The sequence below is a fragment of the Dryobates pubescens genome, chromosome 21 (genome assembly GCF_014839835.1).
Source record: "Dryobates pubescens isolate bDryPub1 chromosome 21, bDryPub1.pri, whole genome shotgun sequence".
Classification (NCBI taxonomy): Eukaryota; Metazoa; Chordata; class Aves; order Piciformes; family Picidae; genus Dryobates; species Dryobates pubescens.
In genome coordinates, this window is record NC_071632.1 from 12,766,712 (window position 1) to 12,792,554 (window position 25,843).

Consider the following 25,843-nt stretch of genomic DNA (forward strand, 5'->3'; position numbering starts at 1 on the left):
CCTTCAAAGGTAAAAAGTAGCAAGTGAATATTTATTTGTCCTGCTTTTAAAACAACAGGAGCACCTTCAGTCAGCAGTTAAGGGCTTGATTTCTCCATGAAGTGATTGAAGAGCAAAGCTGCTCTGGCCCTGTGTATAGTCACCAGAGAAAGATCAAGATGCCTCTCCTTAGAACATTTCATCCTACAGCCAGAACTGCCCTGTAGAGCAACCTCATTACTTTCTGTAGCCCAAATAGCCTACAGGAACTAATTACCAGCCAAGGAAGATGCCTCAGGTTGGATAATCTCAATCTTTCAGGTCTTTTATTGCTAAACTGCATTATAAATGCACACTGATGGTAATGATTATTTGCAATATTTAGTGATACATGTTTTACAGAATAAAAAGCAGTGACTGAGCTTTGGGATTTTTCTTTGTTAAGGCAGCCACAGTCTGATGTGTCACAGATGCCTTTGTCACATTTTCCAATGTTATAAAAGGCATCTAAGTTCTTGAGGGGTTATTGAAAGAATACTTTGAAGGTTTTTGTTTGGTTTGGGTTTGGTTTTTTTGTTTGGGTTTTTTTGGCTTGGTTTGGTTTGGGGGTTTTTTGGTAAATACTGGTACTATTTAAAAGAATATGCCCACCCAAATGTTGATCATCAAACTCCAAATCACCATGCAGATATTAATTAGCTGAAGTGCGTAAACACTAGGAGTAAACTGGAGAACTGGCTAATGGAGCAACTGGAAAGTAGGCAAGTTGGCAGATGAAGTGAAATGGTATGAGTGTATGTCATGTGGATACACACAGTGAGACTAGCTCCAGAGATGATGCCGTTCATGAGAACGCTGGTGAGTCCTCCGAGCACTGTGAATTTTTGTGGGCACTGAAAAGTCATGCTAAGTGAATATTCATGACTCAGTATTGACAGTGACTTTCTCTCTAACATTTGAAAAATTCCATTCAGTCAGGATACAGAAAATAATACCGTGTTAATTAAATGCCAAGCTAAATGACACAAATAGTGAGTGTGTCATAATTAAAAGGAAAAGTTCACATAATAGTTCAGATAAAATTTTTCAGATTCGGAATATTTGGCAAATATTTATGAATTATAAATGAACAGCTAGAAAATTAATTATTGACTTGTGAATTATTTACTAACCAGAACAGATGTTAAAGTTCTGCATTATTTATTATGATGTATTTCTTTCAGTGCTGAATATAATCTATGAAGATAATAGTGATATTATAACTGTATTATTTAAACAGGTTGATCAGTTGTAATTATTATCCCTATTTAACAGGGGAGTCAACTAAAAAACACAGGAAGGGAGAAATTCAAAGGACCCAGGGGGTGGAGTTGCACGAGTCTAATGAAAATTAATGAGACTTGCATTTCTGAATCCCTCTGGTTCTTACAGAAAATCTTTCACAGAGAGGTTAAATTGCATGCCCAAGAGAAGTCAAGAGCTACCAATAGAGCCTGGGTGTTCAGGTTTACTTAAATTTGCTGGTGATTGTATGCAGCATCTCCTCTGCTTTGGGACTGTTGGGGTTTTTTCATCATATTGCAATATAAGTGTTTCATTAGAAATCAGGCTTTCCTAGCAAGAACAAGCAGCTTATCCCTCTGACAAGCCTGCAGGTAACAAATTCATCCTGCAGGTATTCATATATATATATTTGGGTTTTGCCTACCAATTCATGTCTCTTTATTTTTCCCTACACTGAAACAAGAGGTCATTCTTGTTATTGTTTAATGAAACAAACTATCCCTTAGCAGCCACCTCATTTAACTCTAGATTTTTCATGACTTACGGGTGAAGCAGAGATAAATTGGGTTTTTCATATCCATGGCCTACTAAGATCCGAGGAAGATCTTGAAATTTCAGTGTTGGCACTGCAATGAAATGAGTGAGTTTTGAGCCATTATTAAGGCAAGTTAGAAACTTCATCTCCCCCACAAACAACTGAATTATTTTTTATCCCTCATCACTCTGGTTTGGGCATTTTTCACTAAGCCACCTTTGTTTAGTCCTGCTTTATGACACTTGTTACAGGAACCTGTCTGAACATCTGTCTGTCAGGTGTGATATTTAAATTAACTGCATTGTACCCCTCTTGCTTGGTTTTAAACCAGGGTAAAAAATACATGAATGCCTAGTTTAATTTTATTTATTTTTTCCAATGCCCAGCCTGGTTCTCAACTTTGTGTTACCATTATTGTGTGAAGGTCTTCCCAGTAGCTTGGAGATCTGAACTCTATTTCTGCTATTTCTGTTAGGCAGAAATCCACACAATCTGGAGGCAGGTCTTTTTTGATGGTTGCAAAGAGGAGTCACAACTTACTCAAAAAAAGATCTGCCACTTGTGAAATACCTACCTATATCTTTTCAGCTTGAGCAATGAAGAAAAAGACAGAAAATGGCAATGTTAGCATAAGGAAACCTATATAAATTACTTTATTAATGTTTTTTCTGCTTCTGGTTGGTATTCAGCTGTGTAGAGGAAGAAACAGATGTTACAAGCTTTGCAATTTATACAGCAACTTTTGACTAAATATGTTGAATACTTCTTATAAATTTTAATGACTTGAACTCTGCAACAGCCTTGTGAAGGACTGAAGTTCTGCTATGTCCATTTTACAAATAAGAATGCTCAGTAACTCAGTAATGTAATGACATGCAAAAGTTTATACCATCATGAACAGAGATTGGAATAAAGCTAGAAACACAGTGCCCACTCATCACTTCACCTTCCCCAAATCCAAAAATATGTGGAAATCTGTAGAGCAAGACACTTTGCTGTCATTGTTAACTCTGAAGGGCTTTGTAAGCTTCTCTGATGAGATCTGGCATGAGTCTGAAGATAAACACCTTGTCTTCTTCCCACTCATCCTCTTGTCTCTGTCTATACCATTGTATGCCCCCCAAAAAAAAAAAACCCAAACCCAACTTGAAAAGGAAAGTATTGTGTACTGAAAATAAATTATCTGGGAGATGAGCATCTTGGAGGATAGAGAGAGGGCAGATAAACCCTTTAGTTAAGAAAGTCTTGGGCTGTCCTCCTCACCTGGAGTAGCTGCACTAATAGCAACCCCAGTTGTGGATTTTTTGGGCCAGCTTGTGAGATGATTTTATAACAATGTGATTTTCCTTGTGTGGCCAGGCCATGAGAGGATAAAGAGGGCTTTCCATGGAGGTGCTCTGACCTGCTTCTGGGCAGGCACCTTGATTTCTTCCTCCAAGTGGCCCAATCAGCCCATAACATCCACAATCCCCCTACCATCTGCCCAAATCTTCCCAGCTGGCAGCTCTAGCCTGCACCTCCCATTAAACGCCTGTGATACCAACTGTGTTAAAAATTCTCTAGGCTTTAAAATAAACTTGCTGTTGTGCTGATGGTTTAGTGGGCAAATGTAAGGAAATAAATAAAATATTTGCATCTTTTAGTTTTGTTTTTTTCCAGAGGTCTGTCTAAGCCTCTTTAATTCAATTGTTTTAAAAAAAAAAAAAAAACAACAACAAAAATCTTTTCTTCAAAATCAAATTGAGGCCTATTATTATTGAAATGAGATGCATAAATCATTCTGCCAGGACAAGTTGTTCAGGTCTGATCGTCACAAGAAATAATCATAATATTCTGGTATATAGAAATTAGTGTGAGGACACATTTTCTACTGTGAGGGGCAAAAAAAGTGATCTATAACAAGGAAAAGTACTCTGCTGGGATCCTTTTTAATAAAGCAAAGCAGCAAGCCACTGGAGAGGTGTTAAAGTCAAAGCAAATCTTAGTCACAGAGTTTTTGTAGTTGAATTCCAACAAGAAATGCTGAGGTATGTTTTGGTTGTTCTGTAAGTAAAATCTGCTACACTGTGTATGCTTCATAACCATTTAGAGTTTTGCTGACAAATAGATCCATAGGAATATTCTAAATTAAAGTGTAAGAAAGAATGCTTGATTTTCTTCAACGATAAATAATCCAGCAGTTCTGCAAATGATGAATGTCTCTGCTCTTAGAAGCTGGAGAGCTGACATGACATGCCAAGGAAGAATGTGTAATGCAGCTGCTGCCCCTGAAATCTGGGGCTAAATTCAGTGCAGGTTTTAGGAACCTGTGGTAAAAAGTGCCTACATCCAAAACTGCAACCCAGCTGCCTTCACATCTCTGTTCCTCAGTAATTGCCTGTTGCTACACACATCTCTGTGTGACTATCAAAGCCTTGGCTTTAGTTTCTTCAGTGTTCATGTACTGAGATCTAGCCTGCTGAAATTACTCAGATGCCCGAGTCCAGCCAGGACCTGGGCATCTGGATTTTGCCCCAGAACACGTGATGCTTGTCTGTGGCAGCCAAAAGCACAGCACCCACTCTGGACCTGCACATTATGAGAAAATACTCGCTTTTGTAACTGCTGTAGCTGCAATTATTTGCGTCATCCAGACCATGTTTCTCTGCAGGTAAGCCTGGCTGGCCTGCTTGTCCTGTGATGGTTAAGAAATGTTTCTGTAAAGAGGTGATGACAAGCTCCAGTGCTCACACATGACCACTTTGCCTGAGAGCTTGGAGATGTGCTAAGACACAGACTGGCTACCAGAGAGGCCCAAGCTCTCCTCACTCCACCCTTACATATTTTTCCAGTGCATGAAACACAACAGCCTTCATCCCTGCTGCTTCCCATGTTCAATGCTGAGCAGCATCACATCTGCTTCCAGCAACCTTCTGTCTCTTCTCTGAAAAGTTACAGCCCAAATGCCTAAGGAGCTCTCCTCTGGCCAGACACCATAAGGGAATAGGAAGGAAGGAATGCCCACAGCTCAGAGCGTGCAGGAAGGGAGGCACAGCACTGCTCTTTAGCCCTGCAATTAGCAGTGGCCTGCTGTTGCAGGAGAGCAGTGGCAGCTGATGTACTGACACTGTAAGTCTGAGCATGTTTCTTTAGGATGCAGCTGAGAGACACAGTCACTCAGCCTTTTTTCTCCATTCAGGAGGTTTACTCTCAAAAATCACGATTTCTAATTGTAGCCCTAAACAATATAATGTAACTGTTCAGTTGCCTGATTTCTTCTGCCGTAAAAAGGACTTTGGGTTTATTCTCTTTCTCAGTCACTGGAAAGCCATTTATAGAATCCTTGTTCTCTAGCTCTTGGCTACAAGGAAGTCCAGCTCTCGGGCCAAATGTGGAGTTTGTTTTAATACATTAAATGTGTTAACAAAATTGAAATTAAAGATGCATTTTCTTAATGCAGTCTTAAGGAATTCTCTTTCCCTTCTTACCAGTTGTCACTGACACAGTCAGGACTAAAATAAAACTTTTTGATCACTTAATTTAGTGGTATAATAGGGTGCAAAGCAACAGAGTCTTAGTCTCAGGTCCATCGTGTTCTCCTTAAACACTGCTCTACACAGCAGCAAAGGGCAACAGTCAGGGCTCTGTGGGAAACCAACAGAAAGCAAGCAGCTTAAAAATGAATAATTATGCATTTATTGCAGGTAGTCAGCTGCAACAGGGAAATTCTTTGTGGAATAGCCCAATTTCAACCAAGAGTCCTGTTGACCAAAGTACCAAATCAAATGGCTGGGATAGGAAATAGTTTACAGCCTTGTTCCATCTCTCTTTTCCACGTGGATGAATGCTCAGACTTTTGAAGAGTGTGCAGGATTCATAGGCCGTCCTACTTATATAAGACAGGACAGCTTTGGTCATCTTTCTGAGGCATTTCCCTTTTTGAGGGACCACTCACTCAGCACGATGGTAATGAAAAATGAAAGGAGGTTCTCTAAAAAGAAGCTGGATGCTCTTGCTTTAATGCAGTCATGTTGTATTCCTGTCCTGAAGGAGTGGCCTTTCTATAGAGGCTGGGAGGAATCAATAGACAGCAACTCTTCTGCCTCTTTGATGCATGAGGGTGCTCAGGGACCTGTCTACGCTAGCTCTGGAGTTGCTTGAAAACTGCAGTGTCACAAAGCAACTGGAGTGGGCCAAGATCCAACCCTTATCCATGTGTGAGAGAAAGTGATGCAGAAAGATAGCATTTTTCTTTGTCATACGTATGATAGTCATGTTTCCAAACCCTGCAATTTCAAAATTGTTTAATTTTCATATAATGGTAATCATAGTTATTACACTAGTCTGTGTTATATCTGAAGGGGAAAATGAGTGGGGAATTTGTTCTGCATGAAAATACTAGATTGAGGTATACAGCAGACACATGAGCTTGCATCTGCATCAATTTACCCTCTAACTGCATCTTAAATTTCCTATCTGTTCTATCATACTCTTAATTAAGCCTTAAGTAATTTAAAGCTTTGAGGTGGACTACTGCTTTATTTCTAGCTGTGGTGCATGGAAGTGTGATTCATATGTGTGAATAAAAATAGATGAGGACAGACCTTCCCCAGTGTAAACTGTTATAGCTCCAGCAACTTGTCTTTTGGAGAGGGGACCAGAGAAGTGAGATTTTTGTCGTGATTTTAGGGCATGCTGCATTACTCATACGTGGCAAAGCTACAGGCCAGTGCAGAAGGGGCTTCAGGGCTGAACTTCAGGTCTTTGTGTTGGTTCCATTTCATATTTGTTCCTGTCTAAAGGCAAATGCATGACGAGCTGGACATAGAGAAACTCTCATAATAAAAGTAAATACATCCTGCTGAAGAAGCAAGGTGAGGAGGTCTACTGAAGAAACTAGCACCTCCCTCTAGCAAATCTCACACTTCACATAAAAATAGCTCACACTCAAATGTGTGGTCAGCAGGGAGCTCTCTGTCAGGATAGCTTCCACACATTAATCACCTACCTTTGATATCCAGATGCAAAGTCCAGCTCTCATGAGCACGCTGTAGTGTTATGGCACTGAGTCCATAAACTGTGTTTTGTTGATCCAGACAATGCTGAACAACCTGGGTTTGAAACAAACAAATCTATTTCTGTGTGAAATTCCCTCTGTGGCAATGAACATAAACATAATTACCAAAGATTTAAAGCCAACCTCCAGCTGAAAACTTGCCACAATGTGCCTGCGTTTCATACCTAAACCTTTCCTCGCGCTCCTTGCTGATTATGCTGTGCTTCTGTCTCTTGCAAATAAGAGCAAAGCCTCTTATCAGTGTGGCTGGGGCACAATCTGGGCTAAATGTGGGAATATGACTCTTTAAGAGGTCAGTGCTGGTGCAAAATGGCATCTGGGTATTTCTGAAACCTGCTCTTTCTTGTTAGAATTAGCAACGAATCAAATCAGAGGCAAGACGTCAAAGACAGCTCCGTTACAGCTGTACTATGCACTGCCCTTCCTGGCATTAGGAAGAAGAATATTACAAATGTTTATCTTTCTGATTGGCAGGAAATTTATTATCAAAATCTGTAAAATAATTTCAAAGGGGGTGTCAGTTCCAGAATATGTTTTTCTGTTGATGTATTCTACAAATATTTGTCCTGATACCACACCTCTCCTCACCTTTCTATAATCTCAGTTTCATTCCTTGGGTTTATTCCTCTTTCTTTCATGTCATTCAGCTGAAGGTGGATTGGAAAACCCAGTGCTGACAGCAAAAATACCCTAAAAGTACATTATAACTATAAGAGTATAATGATTATATAAATTAATAAGTAGCTAAAAAAATGACAAAATGTTGTATTTGAAATCTCTTTAATATTGGAAGTGTTTGCAGCGTTTTTAACAAATGTAAACACTCAGTGGAAACTGAGTATCAGAAGAAAGAAAAAGAATTTGTTTGGCTTAGGTTTTTTTTGACTGGATTTATTGTTTTTCATATATTTGTCCTTCGGTGTTTATTTCTCTCTCGAAGTAAGTGACAAACAGGAGAGAAAGTGGAGAAAGAAGGATAAAATAAAAAAAGAGGAAAAAATATTTAGCAGGAATGGGAGAACTTCTACTACTAAAAATGCAGAATTTAATTTCAAAGACTCTTTGCATTAAGAAAATAAAAGAAAGAAAACATTTCTGTAAGAGCCTGAAGAACAAAAATTAGTTCAATTTTGTTGGTTTTCCTCATTTTCAGCTTGGCTTTACTACAAAGAAAATCAGAAAACTGTGTTTATTATCATTAATCTGGTTCCATTCAGCCATGCTATTTATCTATAACAGAGCAAGTAATGCAAAGGAAAGGCACAATGCCTTTATATTATTATCTCCTCCTAATATGCAAGACTTTATGAATAAACTATTTATCAGTTTCTTTGTGGTCAGTTCTGAATTTTCCTTAAATTTGCATTATTTCTTGTGGAGCACCTTCCACTTTGACTCCAGATTATTTTCTTCTGCTTTTGTATGATCAAAGTGTCTTACTGCAAATGGGCCTTCTTCTACTCTGCCAAGAGCTGTCAGGGTTTGCCAGTTATCCCACAGAAGGAGGAAGTATGTGAGATTAATGTTATAGTACAGACTGGCACAAAGAAATGGAAATCACCTGACACAGCACAGTACCATAGCCTCAATTAGTTTAAATTAGGAATTTTCTCAATTTCAAATATTCTTACTTTAAGTTACATTACAATTCTCTCTGTGTATGGGGAGTGCCTGTGCTGTGTCTCATTTCAGACATTTTTCATTCCATTCATCTTGTCTACCACCATGTAAATATGTATTCAAAGTTATTCTTTCTCTGTGACTAGCTTTTGCTGGGATTTCTCACATTCTGCATGTTTTGTCACTCTTGATTTTTTGTTCTCTCTCCTTCCTCAGTCAGGTGTTTGAACAAAAGGCAACAGCGTTCAAGTTTTCTCTGGGGATGTACAACAGAACAAGATAAAAACCAAGAGTTGGGCCATGTCATGATACATATTTACTGAGACAAAAACACGTCTGCCTTTGAAAGAGTGTATGTTTATGGATATATTTTTAAACTAATGACTCACTGGGTATGTTGCAGTTTTTAATGGTGCGTGAGTAATGCCTGGGAGTCCGTATTTAAATGTGAGGGAAATCTTGACATTTTTAAAGGGAATTCTCTGCTGTTGTTTCTATGGTAACTTTTCTAAAGAGATTATATTTGTTTCAGTTGATTTTTAATTGTGATCAACAGTAGAGTAATTAACATATTGAACATAAAATAAAAGAAATTGTATTTGTTATGAGCCCTTCCAGGCCAGCAGGAGAACAAGGGACCAGTTGTACCTCACTTAAGCCCATAACTGGGGGGCCTAAAGGACTTTCTGTAGTTCATGGACTTGACTTGGGTTTTTTGGAAGCAAGAAAGCAGAATGAAATGCACATGCATGTATCAGGGAACATAGATAGTGGGGTTACAGCAAAGTAGTCGCCAGTAGTGCCAGGTCAAAGGTTTGGCTTAGTCAAACAGAAGACAGGCTAATCAGTCCCAAAGTGTAATTTAGACAAAGAAAGAAAACTATTAAAAAGCTAGTTAGAGATAATGATGTAGGAAAACAAAGACTTTAAAGGATGCCTTCTCATGTCCTTTTCTCAAATGCATCTTCTCCATTTGCTCAAAGAGATGAACAGCAGAATTTTTCTATTCATCATAGTTCTAACTCTAAAAACTTTCAGTACCTTTATGTTTTAAACAATGTAATACTTTAAGGCATGGTTTCCTTTTTTCTGTGGAGTCAGGTCCTAGTGTGCATTTGTCCTGGAAGTAGGGATAGGTTGTAGAAAAAGGTGTAAGCTTTGATTGTGGCACTCATTTCCTGGCCCGTGAGGTGCTTGAGGGAGTGTTGCACTTTCATGTGCAAAGCAATTGATCCAAGCACCAAACCTTCAGCTCTTTGAGTGTGCTTAAAGTCCATCCTGAGATCTTCACAGTGCCTTCAGGAGCTCTGGGAACAGAATCAGAGGAAGGCTGGAAGAACTTCCAGAAGAAGTTTTTCCAAAGTCCTGTTCCTCTTTAAGTTCCATGAATTCACTAGGAAATGTAACAGAGAAAACTTAGGAGCGGCTACGTTAGAGAGTATCTAATTTGTTGTACAAATGTAAACTTTGTACATAATTTGAGATGGTGCAAGAACCCCAAAATTTTCCTGAGCTGTGCATTTGAAAAGGTTGTATCATTAGTATTAGTGACAGTTTTAAAGTCTGTATTGAGTTAAGGAGAAATCTTTGAGATTTATTGGAAAACCTTTTGAACAAAGTTATACATAAAAGCAGCCAAAAGGAGGGAAGAGTCAAGAAGGTCTTTTCTTTCAAAAGCCTGAGCAAATCACCAAAAAACAGTGATAAATAGAAGATCTTTTCAGAAGCTCTGACTTTCCCTCTGCAATTAGCTCTGCTTGAGAGGCTTGTCAGTGCATGTCTTCTCAAACTCTGGCATGACCCCTTCATTCGCTGCCCTTCCAAAATTCTGATGACGTTATGGGGATCCAGTGACAGGCCTGTGGACATAGCTCTTGGTGCCATTTGTAAGACCACTGTTTAAGGGTGAAAGCTTCTGTTTGCATAAATTAGCTCTTTTTCCCCCCTTCTTTTTCATTTTTCTTTTTTTTTTTAAAGGATTCTTCAGTGGTAATTGCTTCAAACATCAAGTGTTTGAAAAAAAGCCATACCTGATATACCTGTGTCAGTAAAACAGTGACTCTTACTGGTTTAAATATACAGAACTTTGTTTTGAAATCAGTTGGGGGGGGGGGGGGGAAATCTAATTGTGAATGCACATGTCTCGTTACCTGCAGAACACAGGATAACTACTTTTTCAACAGCCTTTCTGATTTCATAGTAATCTGAAGGCATACATTTAAAGCAAGTATTTTAAAATGATTGTGCGGTACACTCTTCTTAGCATGCTGTCATATGTGATTATTTATCTAGGTTTTATAGCTTGTGGTTGCATAAACCAGTGTCGTCACCTTCCCATTTCTATAGCTAGAAAAGGCAATTTTTTCCAATGTTCTTGAATGCTAGTATGACTCAGAGAAGAAAAGGGACTTTGTGATAGTTACCTAGTCTCCACCTTCCTTTCTACAACTCTCAGGATCTTCCCCATTTTGTGGTAATTGTTCATGCTTCCAGGAACCTAATCACATGCACATAGTGCCTACCTGCTTTACTGACCAAGGGCTTGCTTGCTATCAAGGGACATTTTGCCCTTTTTTCAGTAGGGGAGATTAAAAAAAAAAAAAAAAAAAAGAGGAAAACTTTGTCAAATTGCTTTCTAAAATATGGAATTGGGGTGGGAGTGGGGGTGGTGTGAAAGTATAAGAAGGATTTTACTGGGTGTCTGCCATCTTTGCCAAAGTAAAGATCAGATGGTTAAAGCTCAGCTCTGGGACTGGTGTTACTGGTGATACTGCTAATGCAGTTCAGGCTTACATCATTTCTTTGGGTCACAAGGTAAAAGCAAGACCTTTAGCAGGGACCCTAAAGCTGTGGTAGCACCAAATGTAAAGTGGAGTGGTGCTGGTGCAAGAACTTTATTTGGTCAGACAGTGCTCTGTAATTCTGACATTGGTTGAAACTTTGTGTACCAATTGAAATGCTTTCTGAAAACATTTTTGTAAAAGGCATTGCTGTGTTTTCCACAAAGATGGACTTTGCAGTCAGAAGGTCAGCGTGAAAAGAAATTCAATGGGACTGTATGTACAAAGCACATAAAAGCTTCGTAAACCATCTGGTTTTAGAACTTCAAACTATCTGAAGCATTTCATTATTTTAAATTTATAATGCACGTAATTTAAAACCAATAAAAATGTTCTACCATCAGATTCAGGTAGGTTAGAAGTGAATGTCAGTCAATGAAGGACAGTTTTCTAATGTAAGCTATGTTTGTCTTGAGGCTACCAGTATTAGAAGATAAGATAGAAAGAGCAATATTTGTGTCAAAGGCAGGGAAAAAACCCACATCTTGATTTAAGATCTCATGTGGATCTGCAGCACGGGCTGCTATTCTGAAAATACTTTTTCACATGTAAACTGCACAAGTTTGTTTTCATCTCATGAAAAAAAAAAGAAATAAATACCCTTTTCACAACAGTATCAAAATAGCACTTTAACAAAACTGCTGATTTTACAGTAGAGAAAACTGATACCTAACAGTTCTCTGAATTCTTGGCACGTGCACGTAAAATAAGTTCAGCATTTCAATGATAGCCACGTTTTGTTATAACAAGATCACAGTGTAAAATCATTCATTTCTCGTCATGTTTTAACATTAAACAACTTTTGAGTTGACATTTTTATAGAAGCTTCTTAATCAGACTTTCATAAGAACAGTATTTATTCTCTTGCCACAACTTAATATTTTTATCTGTATTCTGTTAATATAAAACTAATCACAGTGCAATTAAGGTTTCAATATTGCAAGCATTTTTTTTTGGGGTGAAATATTGATTTACATAAAGCATGACCCTGAAAGCATTTACTATTGTGTTCCAGTTGCTATTCTGATTAGTTCCCTTGATTTATCATTAATTTCTCAGATTGGGGTGTGCAGGATAGAGTCCTAAATTATAAAGAGCCTGAAACTGTTATGAAATGCATCAGGGACGTGTTTCAAAACACCTGCTGTGGCACCCAAGGTATTTCGTAACTTTTTCTTTCAGTTTAGTTTTCCTTCAATTGATGCTGCTGCTCAAATATTTGAAGGACCAAATTATTACTGAATTAGGTAGGATGACACCTTTTTGTATTTTGATGTAGCTACTAACAACACTGCCTCTGTCTTGTCCTGTGGTTTATCTCAAGAAAGGGGTTCACGTGCAAATCTAGAACATGGCAGCTTTAACTGAATTGAATATTAAAACCACACCAACCCAGTTGTCTTCTAACATTTTGTCTGGTTGTCAGCAAGCATGGCAGGCAAGTGGATTAGAGAGTTCTAACAGATTATTTTTTTTTTATTAACCTGGAAAAATATACTAAAATGAAATCCTAATTTGGTTTAAAATGTTTATAAAAGGCATCCAGTTTGATATCACTGATTACCTTTATAAGCAGTATGTTATCAGAATGCTACTTTTACAAGGCTGTATCTGACAGCCTCTTAGCAGGCTTATCTGACCTTTTCAGACAGCTAGACCTCATTTCACTAATGGGAACCCCCAAACAATTCTGCATCTCTTTCCTATTGAAAAATAAACAGCCAAAAAGGCCAATGTGAACAGATAACAAATCAGTAGGAAAATTTGCATTCAAGTTTGTTTGATTTGATGAAGCATAGCACTATTTTATTTATTGAAACTATATTAATGTAATTAAAATAAATGGAAAATGCACTCTTTAGTTAATTAATATTTTAAGCTGTCTCTGAAGAATAGTATGCAGCTTGAATTTAGTTATCATTTTTAAACTGCAAGACAGATTAATTAGATTCAAATCTTAGCCAGAATGAAATCATTTTCTTAATAAAGCTAAGAGCTCTAGAATTTACTTGGAAGTAGAAAGTGTCTGGTGTTGATCTTTACAGATGAGGTTGAGAAGATAAGACATAAAACTCAGTGAAGTCTAGTGGCTGAAATATTGCTAAGTCCGTTGTCAAATTATGGGCGAGGTATTGGGTTTATTTATAGGACATACGTCATGGTTTCAAGATATGGGGGCTCTTTCTTAATGCACGTATTTCTGAAGTTAGGGTCATTAGAAAAAGTGTGTACAGGAAGTTAATATTGGGAAAACACTTCTTGTTCGTAGGAGCTAAGGAAATTCAACTTTGATCTTAAGATCCTCATGGACAGAAAATCTGGGGCAAATCTTCTGCAACATACTTGGATTTGTATTTAAGGTGAAGGGCTCCAAAGGATGTTAGACAAAACTTTTAAACAAAACAACAAATGAGATTAAATGGTGGTTTAGCTTTATCACACATCCTTTACAAGAATGAAAATCATGCTATACATTGTGTATGCATTTGCAGAAAGGGGTGTCGGAACTTAAAATTGCAGACAGATCTGTATTCAGAATTCAAGGCAGAAAGGTCAGTGTGGTTTTCAGCACCAAGTTATGAACAGATTTATAAGGAGTGCTGGCAAATATTGCTGGTTGTCAGACAGGAGTTTTGTGCTGTACAAAGTGGAAATATATTTCAGCACCATTCTCATTGAAATGGAAAGGTTCAGAATATGTTGTGTTTAGGCATAGTTCAAATACAGCTCTTGAATTTGAGTGAATGTTAATGCAAATCTTAAAAATAATGGTATTTTAGACATGCTCAAACCAGGGAAAGTGTCTCAAAGTCATTTTTACCTTCAACTTCAAGTGTTTTCCAAGAAAAAATAATAATTAAACTTTCTAGAAATTCTATATTTAAATGCCACTGATGTCAGGTTGTTTTATTTTCCCACTTACAAATGCATTAAGTCATATGAAAAGATTTATTTATAGCCCTAAATGAAGGTAATTCAATTGAAAATGAGATTTTATCAAGTACCTGTAAGTCGATTTACAAATAAGGGCTGTAAGTAACAGTACTAGGAAAACTCTAAAAAGCATTTAAAATTAGTATGCCATTGAAATTATTAGTTTTTTGGTGTGGCAAAAGAAGTCCTACATTTTTAATGGCTAGCATAATAAGTAATCGATGTTTAGATTTAGATTAAATCATCTATGTCTATAATTTCTTCCCTGTGACATAACCCTCACGGATATTTGCCATCCCCTTAAAAGCTGTATTTAGCACATGATAAAAGTAATGAACGTTTATATTTTTTTTTTTTAAAATCTATTTTAAATTACACTACAAATGTCTCAAAATTTCACTGCTGAGGAAATCTTTCCTTTAAACACTGTTTTGCTGTCTCTTGACACTTGGCCGGTCAATTTCACATTCAATCCATTCAGCACCTGACAGCTCTGAACAGAGGCAGTATTTGCCCAGGAAATAATAATTAGTATATTTGTAAATAAAAAATACAAAGTATAAAGCTAATGGAAGTATTTATCCATTTCAAACAGTTCATTAGAAGGATCAGAATGCAAACACGCATGTCCTTTTAATGAAATCTCTTGGCAGGTTCATTTATCTTTCAAGTAATGCAGGTTAGTGAGCAAATTTTGTATGCTATAGTTCTTACCAGGGCAGGATAATGTTGGAGGAAGAGGAGCACTACCAGGCTGACACACTGACAAAGTAACAAGTTGATACTATGCACTAAAAAATGTAGCTGATTAAATGTTTGGAGAAGCCAAATTTGTGTTAATACGTGGGAACATGAAGGATTTTCCATGAGCATGTAAGGCTGTGAGGAGTACTTCTCCCTGGGAACCTTATTGGCAAAAGTGCTGGGGATGGAAACAACATCTTCCCCAGTCTGAAATGGGCAGGCTTGGTGTGGGTCTGTGGTCATCGGAGGTGGGCGGGAGGGGAGCCTATGGCACAACCACTGTGCTTTCTGAATACTACCACATACTTTTGATGCTAATAGCCTTGCTCTGGGGAGAGGAGTGGGGATGCTTTGGTGACACGGGCTGCCCTTACTCTTCCTTGGCTTTCTGGACAGGCCCGTCTGCTTACCAAGGCGTCGGCTGCAGACAGGATCAATGTTGGGGAATGGAAGAGGGGAAAAAAGAGGCAAAGTACAGGCTGCGGGCCGTGCCCCTGACGGCTGTTGGACAGGCGAGGGTGTGGGCATGAGGGCGGCCCGGCCTATCCTATCCTATCCTATCCTATCCTATCCTATCCTATCCTATCCTATCCCATCCCATCCCATCCCATCCCATCCCATCCCATCCCATCCCATCCCATCCCATCCCATCCCATCCCCGCACACTGATCCCTCCGCACCGTCCCCCTTCCGCCGGGGCCACCTCACGGCTAGGGAACGGGAGGGAGGGGCAGCAGCTCCCCCTCCCTGATTTGCGGCTTTCGTGGCTCGGGTCGATTTTGCCCGGGGGATGTGGGATGCGCGCAGGGGCTGCACCTCCTGAGCGGAGGGAGGCTGGGGCTGGGGCTGGGAAGGGGAAAGCCTTCCCCTCGCGACAGAGGAGGGCCAGTTCTGCCCTGCCTGCCATCCCCAGCTGTAGCGGCAACGGGAAACAGTGGGAGAGGGAAGCGGGCGGGCATTTTATCGGGGTGGGAGGTGTCTGAAGGGGCCTTCCAAGGACCTGTCACCCGCACCTGGCAGCCCTCCTCGCTCCCCCCTCGTTCTTGTCCCACTCCCGCAGACGGGGAACTCCGCAGGCTGATGCTTCGGGGGATGCCCCCGCAGCGTTTGTCAGGGGCATATTGTAATTTGGGGGAGACGGGGAAGACTGCGGGGTCTGTCCCCGGGTCGATGCTGCCCTGCGGTCGGGCACCTGCGCGGAAAAGCAGCTTTAGCTGGAAGTTAGGCGTGTGAAGCTCCAGGCACAGCATGGCCCCACTCACCCCCACCCGTCCTCTGTAGTCCCTGATGGGGTTTATTTAACTCCACCACTGTCCTATGGCTGTGCACAGTACACTGCCTCTTCCTAATATCCTGTGTTATTAGGAGAACGGGGACGGGAGAGAGAGAAGTTTGAACTTCCTTTGCTTGGGACCGTGTGAGGTTTTTTTAATGGAGGAAAGTCTTTTCAGGATAAAACGTTGCAGGCTTCTTTGCTGTATTGTCATGCAAATTATCTTTAGGTTTTCCTTGCTGTCCTTGTTTGATTTTGGCTTTCCGTCATTGTTCTGCCCTCTGCTTCCATGTTGCAAGAGTGATACCAACAGAAAAGAAAAAAAAATTTAAAAAGAAACAAAAAAATAAAAGACAAAACAAAACAACAGACAGAGAAAACCAAACCACAAACCACCACACACACACAAAAAAAAAAAAAAAAAAAAAAAAAAAAAAAAAGAAAAAAACACAACGAAGAAACCCCTACACGTCCACACCAGAAACCGCAAACAGCTTTGCCAAATGAGTGACACAGCTCGTGTCCATTCATCGCCTCACTCCGGCGAAGGGTTTCTGAACAGCGCAGACCTCCTTAGCCAATTGCTGCCAGCAACATGTGGAGGGGAGGCATCGCTATAGCAACCGGTGGATGGGCCATGTGCGGCAAGCCGGCAGGGGCTGCGAGCCGCCCGATATAAGGAGGGCAGCGCCGGGGCGCGCCGGCATCCTCCACCGTCGCCCGCGCCCCGCGGGAGCTGCCCGAGGCCGCCCGGGGCCGCCAGCTTCCCCCGCCCTGCCGCGTCGAGCCGGGAGGCGGCTGCCGGGAGCGTTGGTGCTTGCCGCCGCCTTTGTCTCCGCTGAGGAGTAGGTTGAAGGGGCAAGTTTTGGCACCGGAGGAGGATTGTTAGAGCAGGCGGAGGTGCGCTGAGCCCTTCCAGGGGCAGCCCGTCCCATGGCAGCAGGTAAATGCGTCGGAGAATGAGACGGAGGAACATGGGGGAGTGCAGTGTTTCGAGGCGGCCCGGCCAGAGCTCGCGTGGGAGCCGTGTGCGCGGCGTGGGGCGGAGGAGCGGGGTGTGGATGCGGACGGGATGGGGGGCAGCCGTTGCCATCACCGCCCCGTCCGTCGAGGCTGAGTCAGGTCTTGGTGAAGCAGCAGGGACGGCGGGAGGGGCGGAGGGAGGGCCACTTCGCCTCCTCCCGGCCCCGCGGCCGCGGCTCCGAGAGTCGAGCGGTGCCCCGAGAATATTGCAGAACTCGGGGCAGTCGGACGGGAGAGGGGCGGAGTGGGACATCCTCTCCCGCCCCCCTCGACCCGCGGACAGCTCGGAGCCCCGAGGACGGGTTGCCCGCGATGGATGCGCGGAGACAGCGGCAGGAGCTCTGTCCCCGGGCAGGGGTGTCTGGGCAGATGCGAGGCCCGGTCCGGCTCCCTGCGGGACGGGGCGGCCGCTCCTCGGACGGTGCCTCCGGATCGGCCAGCGTGTTACCGAGAGAGAGCTCGGTTATTGGCACTCAGGTTTAAGGGCACTTTATCTAATCCCTAAATTATGTGCCTTCAGCATCAGCATTAGATCAGCGCTGGCACTACGGCTTGTGTTTCTCTTGCTTGCTGAAGATATATGATTAAGCTCGGCTATCGCTGACCGTCCTCTTGGCTCGAGCTCTGACACTTGTGACTTGGACCTGCTGAGTCCCTCTGTTTATCTGTTTCACTCCGGCTTACAAAGCCTGGGCTGAGGAGGAAATCTGCTTCCTGGTGCTTCCATTCTGCTGCTTCCCCCTCATTGCTCCTGAGACCTTAGAGACAGGAATCGAAGTTCCTTCACTGTGGTGTCACCGCACCCTCCTCTTCTTGCTGCCACCCCAGAGGCATGCTCCGTGGCTTCAGGCTGGATGGGCCACGCTCCCTCCATCTCTGGCTCACCTACCTCCTCCACAGGCATGGATTTTGCACTCTGTTTTCTCCAAGTTGTGTGTTATCCCTACAATATCTCAGTGATGCTGTAGGCTTTTGTGCCATACTCTTTAACTAAATGCTGACTTTAAAAAAATATTCACACTCAGGAAAATCTTGAAGTTCTTAAAATTTCTTCTTTTGCAACCTTATTCCTCCCACACCACAAACTTTTTTGGGATTCTCGGACATCTTGGCATCTTTCAGCATCACCTTGTAGTGGGATTCAGGATAATAGCTATAAATTCTTGTAACTCTAACCAACAACTTCGTTTGCCTTTAGGAAGCCAGAAGAAAATACCTACCATTGATCAAGGGATCTTTGAACTCACTGAATTCTTGATTGTATTTAGTCATTGTTCGTGGTATTAATCCTACTAAAAGGTATAGAGACGCTCCAGAGTGCTTTGTGGTGTTGAAGGTTGCGGAAAGATCATTGTACCCCTATAGATGAATAGATCTGTGGCTCTTGCAGTGACCTTTCTCAGTGATTTGAATAAGCTGCAGTTCCCAGAAATCCATCTGCCTTTTGTGTTTGTTGATTTGTGTAATCTTTCCGACCCCTAAAAGAAGCAAAAAGTACCTTCCCATCCGATTTCATCCTGCCGAGTAAAAGTGTTAAATTGACCTCATTTCAGGTGGTGAACTGACATCTGCTGAAAGTGATGCTGGCATCAGACAAGCTTTCCGGGAAGGGAGGAGTGTGATGGTGAAAAGGGAAGCAGAGGATGGCAGCCCCAGAAATCTCTTACTAACGCTAAAGATAGTACCTTAAAACACCAACAAGTAGCCCAAACCATACAGCTCCGGAGTGCAGTGTTGAACAGGAAGAGCACTATATGCACTTAAGGCAAACATCCTCAGGCCCTGCTGTCCCAGTCTAACCTGACTGGAAACACAAAGCAGACGAGGAGAAGCAGGAACCAAAACCAAGAGAGATGTTGCTTTCCCTTCTGTTAGCTGCCCTGTTTTATAAAGGGGGAGGGGGGGGAATCTGTTCTGTAGGTTTCCTGGGGACAGCTTAGGGTAGCCAGGCTCCTCCTAATATGGTGTTCTAGTAAGCTATCAAAACTTAACCAGCATAATATATCTCAACCTGTCTCTCATATAACCTTATAGAGGCAAAATACATGAAAATGAATTTAAGTTTAGATTTATTTAAGCAAGCAGACAGGCACAGATATGTGTGTGTATATACATATATGGATACATATACATACCCACACACATCTCTTTCTTCATGCTTTCTATATAAAGGAAATAACACATATATCCTTTGTGTCAGTAGCTACAACTATTAGCGAAGAACTCTCTTTTTAAAACAAACAAACAAAAACAAACAAACAAAAAACCCCAACCAAATAAAAAACCACCCAAACAACCCAATGAACTAAAACTTATTTTAGTAAAGTTTATCTTTAAGAATGATGATTTTCTTGTAGAATTCTTTTCTTCTGCCTAGGCACTTTTTCCCCTCCTTGAATGGCAGATTTGCAAGTACAATTTCATCTGCACAGAGGAACAATAGCTTTCAGTTGCACAAAGGATTTCTCCCACCCTGAATCCAAACCACAATGCCTCTTGCTCTGATAATAGCTTCTGAAAAGATTTTGTAATGCACAGAATTAATACATGATTATTTCCGCCTCACTTCTCTCATTTATTAGATTCTATAGTGAATTCCAAATTCAAAATAGCACCTCTTGAGTTTTTTAACGTTCTAATATTTTGCAACAAATCATATTCTGAAGTTCCTCTTTTTCCCTGTGTTTACTAAGAAATCTGCCTCTTTTTTTTTATAATATATTGGTCAGAAACAAAACTGTGTGGTGCATGTGTAAAAATCAAGGCATGTCAAAGTTACAACATCAAGTTATTTAAAAATTAATTATAGTGATTTTTTTCCTTTCCAAACTGGAAGAGAGGTCAGGTGTAGAAACTGGCATACTGAGGTTAAAATTAGGACTATCTTTTTTAATTTATGAAGCAAAACAAACCCTCAACTTCAGTTCAAGTTTTGTTTCAGTGAGGTCCAGAATCAGGCCCTGTGTCCTAATAATAAATAATGAAGTGTAATTCTCCTGAGGCATCTGGAAGGTGAGCTTTCACATCACCGCACGGGGACTCCCTCTCCGCTCTTACAAAGACTTTCTCCCACACTTCCACCATAGGTGTGAGAACTTATTTACATGAAAGCGTACATTAAATATTTACATTTGCCTGGAATTCGTTTGAAATGGCTGTTCTGCTGCATCATGGGATGACACCGCAGAACGGGACACTGCTCTTTGATTAGAACACTGATTTGTGACTCCAGCATTATGGCTGCTCTGGTTACTGATTCACTTTTGGGTGTACATAAAATGTGTTCTGTCAAGAGACTGGGAAAGCCTACATGAGATCATACCCTAGGCATTTTTTTCTCCCCTTAAAAAAACAAACCAACAAACCAAACCAAAAAACAACCAACCACAATCCACCACGGAAGCAGTGTACTTCAAACAGACACTGCTGAATGTAAGTGGTAGATGTAATGTTGTTCTGAGATAGGGTAAATCTTTTGCCTTCTAGCATTTAGGCTCAGGCCAGGCTAAGGACTGGCTGAATATCTCCAAAGCCTCTGTGTTTAAAGTCACTTTCTAAGCCCTCCATTGAGGAATTAGTTGTTTTTCCTTCACTGGGACTCTATGATACTACAGAAATTTTCCAAGGAGAAAATAATTCAGAGGAATGTCAATAGATTTTGTTACATAAAGTTTAAAAAAATTTATAGTTACATGTAGCTGAGTTTAATATTTAATTACCTGCAATTTATGTGGTCTATTTATTTGTTCAGCTTTAGGGGGGAGGGGTGTTAAAAGAAAAAAGAGAGTAAAAAAAAGGTGATTTGTTTTTCTTGTTATACAACAGCTATTGTTCCCCTTCCACCCCAGGCACACACACCACGGCAGCCCCAACCAGCACAGGGTGAGGTGTTCTGCTTTAAAAGACATCCGACTGTAAATGTCAAATTCATAAATATTTAAACATTTTTCTTTCAATTTCAAGTCAAGTCTGACAGGACGCCACTAATTAACCCTGAGCTCCTTTTCAGGCTGGGGGCTTATTGCAAGGAAGAACTGGAGGTTTAGGCGGGGTGGGGAAATCTGTGCTCCTGGCTGGAGGGAGGGGGGCAACTGGTAACGAACTCGTTGGATTAGTTTTTACCCATTTCATAATTTGATGTTTGGTCAGACATCAGGCAAGATGAAAGGGCAGTTGGGGGGAAATGGGACGTTCTCCTGTCGGGACAGGCCCGGGGGGCCGGGCTCCGCTGCTTCTACGGCACCGGGTGTCCCCAGCGCGGGGCCCACCAGTGCCGCCAGTACGAGACCCTGAGGCGGGCGGTCGGGCTTCGCCGCCGCCGCCGTTACTCGACGGTGTACGCGGTGTTGCGCAGCCGGCGTAAGTCACTGATGCCCGGGTGTTTCCTGGGGGCGGTGTGGGAAGAAGCCGAGCTGGCCCTAAGCACTGACTCCCTGGAGGCAGGGAGGGGAGAGGGGAACTCTCCCGACCCCGACGGCAGCTGCTCCGGAGGTGCTCCCCGTGAAGTCGGAGAGAGAAAGGAGCAGGGAGAAGGGGCGGCGGTCCCACGGCAGAACTCTCCGCTCTCTTTCCCATCAGTCGCCGAGACATGGCGGGCAGCGGCGAGAGGCCGCCCAGGCAAGGGCGGCAGGCAGCGGCCGTACCCCTGCCTCCCTTCCCTCCCGCTGCCGGTTCACCAACCCCTTCCAGGGCACGGAAGGCCGGGGCAGGCGTTGGCGCTGGTCCCCCGAGATGTGTAGGGTTGTTAGAAACCCTCGCCTGCCTGAAGCCTACCACCAGCCAGGGCGGCTATGCTGGCTCCCCACGGAAGATGCTTACCGAGGTGTAAGCCATCCTAAACACTCCACGGATGATTTCGAACTTTCCCCCGTGTTTCATGTTCCGGGGTGCAGTCGAGCGCCGGGGACGTGCGGGGTGTCTCAGCACGCACATATTTTATTAAGGGCAGCCAGCTCCCGAGACGGTAGCCCCGGTTCTGAGGGGAAAACTGCTTTGCAAAGTTGGGCGCAACACCTACAACCACTGTTAACTACAGGGGCAGAGAGGCCAGCACGCACTTTCTCTCCCACCGCGTTTACTCGGAGCATTTGACAGCACTTTGCTCCCATCATTTTCATTGTTTCTCTCGCGTAGCCTTTTCCTCGGGTGTTTATGAAGTTCTTTCACACGGCAATCGGAGAATGAAAATCCTTTAAAACCGTGGCTGCGAAAGCAAAGAATCAAGAGGTTCAGGAGCAGTGCCCGAAGCTGCCCGCCAGCCCCTTCCCGCCTATAGCCGTGCCCCTACGCGCACTCGGGTAGCACGGCCGGCCCGCGGGGGGTCCGGAGGAGGGGTGGGGACCAGCGGGGAGCGGCTTGTCCCTGCCTCGCCAGTGGGAGGCCAAACACCACGGCGAGCCGGCTTCGTGTCCCGGGGCGCAGCGCTCGGGGAAAGGGCGCCGGCGCTTTGGCGGAGCTGCCTATTTAGATGCAGATTGCGACCCCTGGCCCCGAGGGGAAGGCGGCCTTTCAGGGAGATGCTAATGACAGATCGCTGCAGCCCTTTACTCCCTTTCCCCAGCCCCCCAGGGCCGAAGCGGCAGGAGCTCCGAGCAGGCAGCGGCTGCTGTCAGCGCTGCCCTTTCCCGGGTCCCCTTTACAAACCAGCCTCGTTCCCCCTCCCGGCGCAGAGGGCGGGCAGCGGTGCGGGACAGGGGCAGGTGCCCGGGGGAGGGAAGGGGGGCGCGGGCAGGCGGCTCCTGAGCCCTCCGTGGTTGGGGCGGGGTGTGGGGGGGGACACAGTACCGTTCGCCTGGTGGCTGTTGGGATTTGGAGGAGGGGCCGGCTGCCGGTGAGGGGAGGGATGCAGGGAGACGGCGGTGGCTGCGCGGGCGCGGAGGCGGGCGGCACATGCCTGGCCTCGGCGAGCCCCGCGCCCGCCCCCCGCCGCCCGGGGTTTACAAACCAGGCGATCCTCCTCCTCCTCCGCTCGGAGCATCCAGGCAAGAAAATCCGGGAGTCTTACTGAACCTGCATTTCCATTAACTCAGCCTCAGCCCCGGCTAATCCTCAGCACTGAAGGCAAGGAGGCTAATTAATGACAAGCTTTTACAGTCAAGACCAGCGATAATTGCTTTGGTGGCCTTTATGATTACAAGATAAAAATGGACCGGGCCTGACATAAGAGCCACTGTGTACACTGCGAGACAGGAGGAAATTAAGAGCTGGCTAGCTGAATACGGAGCAGAAAATTACTAATAGAGGAGAGATAATGAATAGGCCGGCTAGGCATTCATGGGGAAAAATCCATTTTGTTACCACGCGAAATTAGGTGGTGGAAAGGAGTTTGCTAATTGTTCTCATCTTGTAGCAACCAGGACTGAGGCAGGGGCGTGCTTTTCAATTCATTTCCCTGGTAATTGTGAAAGGGGGAATGCAGGCCAAATGAGTCTTGCTGCAATTTGCGCGCCTGGTCTTTTCATTTTCATGTTGCGTTTTTAATTGTTGCTAATATAGCTTATAATGAAGCTAATGAGGGGAAATTATTGTACAACTTTTTAGCACATGGAGACAAGTGAAATGCACTAGAAGGATTCTCTCCTATTGCTGCAAAAATAATAGTAATCTGGAGGAGTTTGGAACTATCGGGCTTTTTTTATCCTTTGCCTTCTACAACAGACAAAAGGAAGGACCGCCACCTACCTTTTTCTTTTTTTCTTTTTTTTTTTTTTTTTCCCCTCTGTTGTGACGTGCTTTATTTTTCACTCCAAGAAAAACGATATATAATCGGATTTTCCTTTGCTGCTGCCCTCGTAGCCCCTGGCCCTGGATGCGAGGCGGGGGGGAGGGGGGAGGACTGGGGGGGCAGGAGTGGGGGTGTGTGGAGCTGCGGGCGCGCCGCGCCGCGGTGTTATGCGTAGCCTGCGCGCCCGCCTCTACCTTTCGGTAGTTAAATGCTAGCCGCCGTGAGGGGATGGGATGGAGGTGGGGGGCGGCGGCGGCATGTCAGCGGTGATGTCCTTGCCGGCCCGTTTGCCTCCATCCTTGGCTGAAAGTTAGCGCTGCCGGGTGTTTAACCCTCGACGGGGTCCCCTTCTTCTGCGCTGCTCCGCGACCGCGCAACTCAGGCGCTGCCTCTCTCTCCTCCCCTGCAGAAAAGCAACGTCCCGCCGCTCCCGCAGCGCGGGGAAGAAGCAGAATCCGCCAAATTTCTCCTCCTCACCCTCCTCTCCCTCGCCTGCATCGCTGGAGTCCTGGCGGCATCGGGGGTCGTCTACTGCCTCCGCCACCGCGCCCACCACCGCCTGCGGGAGAAGCTCTCGGCTCTGGGGGCCGACGTCGGCTCCGATGCCCCCGCTGCTTATCAGGTAAGGACCAAGCTCTCTTCCCCTGGGGTTAACCATCAGACCCTGGGGGGAACCCATCTCGTACTGGGAGCCGAGGGGGTGGGCAGCTTGTCCTCCCACCTCCACCCCGCACCATTCATATTCCCGCGGATTCTCTGTAGCAGCTTTTCACTGCTGGGTATTAATCTTGGCTATCTGCTGGTTGCTGTAAATTCGTGCCTAATTAGAAACATTAGGGGGAAAAAAAAAAAAAAAAAAGGTGCCTTTGCAGTTGAAATTCCCTGAAAAATAACATTAATATCCATAATATGTCACCCCTGCCACTATTAATAACAAAAAATCTTTAACATTTATGAGGAATGGATTGCACGGTTATCTGAAGATGTCTCTCTTTTTGAGTAATCGGCTTCTTCAGGGTCTGATATGAAAAGAGCCTTTGACCCGATCTGTTGCCACCTTCTGCCATTATTCAGATAAAATGAAATCTAATGCTGATAGATGGGGAGGTAAACCAGCACTGGTTCTGGGAGAACAATGGTAGCAGATGCGTACCCAGTAATACGGGAAGACTGCACTCAGATTTCTTGAGATAAATCAGAAACCTCAGGCTTTCTCTTTCACTTTCAAAAGTGGAGACTGGGTGGAGACATGCTCTACATCTTCCTGAACTTTGTTTTAGATCCTCGCATTTACTTCTTAGTGTGTTACTGATGTGGTGATGCGTTTGTTATGGTCATATACCACACAGCCCTGGGTCTGCTAACCCAAAATATTTGGAGTGTGACCAGGAAAAAGAACTCAAGTATGTGTAAACATTGTGGCTGTAGTGTTTTTGTCTGCTGCTCACCCATAGGTTCTCACTGGTGGCACTCTTCTGTCAAGTTTTATTTTACCTTCTTGTTCTGCTTAGGATCAGACATTATGGTCTTTCTGTATTCTGGAGCTGAGATAGATTCATATTGGCAGCTGGGAGTCATACGGGAATAAACTAGTGTTTCCTTGTGAAGTTTGGATCTGCCTCTACCTCTTACATGTTAAATATGTAATATATTAAGTACGTCTCTATAGGCTGAGTCCAGGGAGATCTTAGTACAGAATGATAAATATGAATGTTTCTGTAACAATTAGTATCTTCAGGAGTGGTTTGGGTTTTCAGTTTAAACGGAATGTTTACTTCAAAACAAAAAGAAAAACCTTTAAATCGCTCTGCATCTTTAAATTTAATGACTT

General features: G+C 43.3%; 1 protein-coding gene across 1 annotated transcript in view; it reads left to right on the plus strand.

Moving 5' to 3' along the window:
- The window catches only part of PTPRN2 (protein tyrosine phosphatase receptor type N2), a 596,056-nt gene that overhangs the window by 471,216 nt on the left and 98,997 nt on the right, over window positions 1-25,843 (plus strand). The window contains exon 13 of the mRNA XM_054171491.1: window positions 24,422-24,634. Coding sequence (XP_054027466.1) covers window positions 24,422-24,634 — 213 coding nt within the window. The remainder of the gene's footprint in view (window positions 1-24,421; window positions 24,635-25,843) is intronic.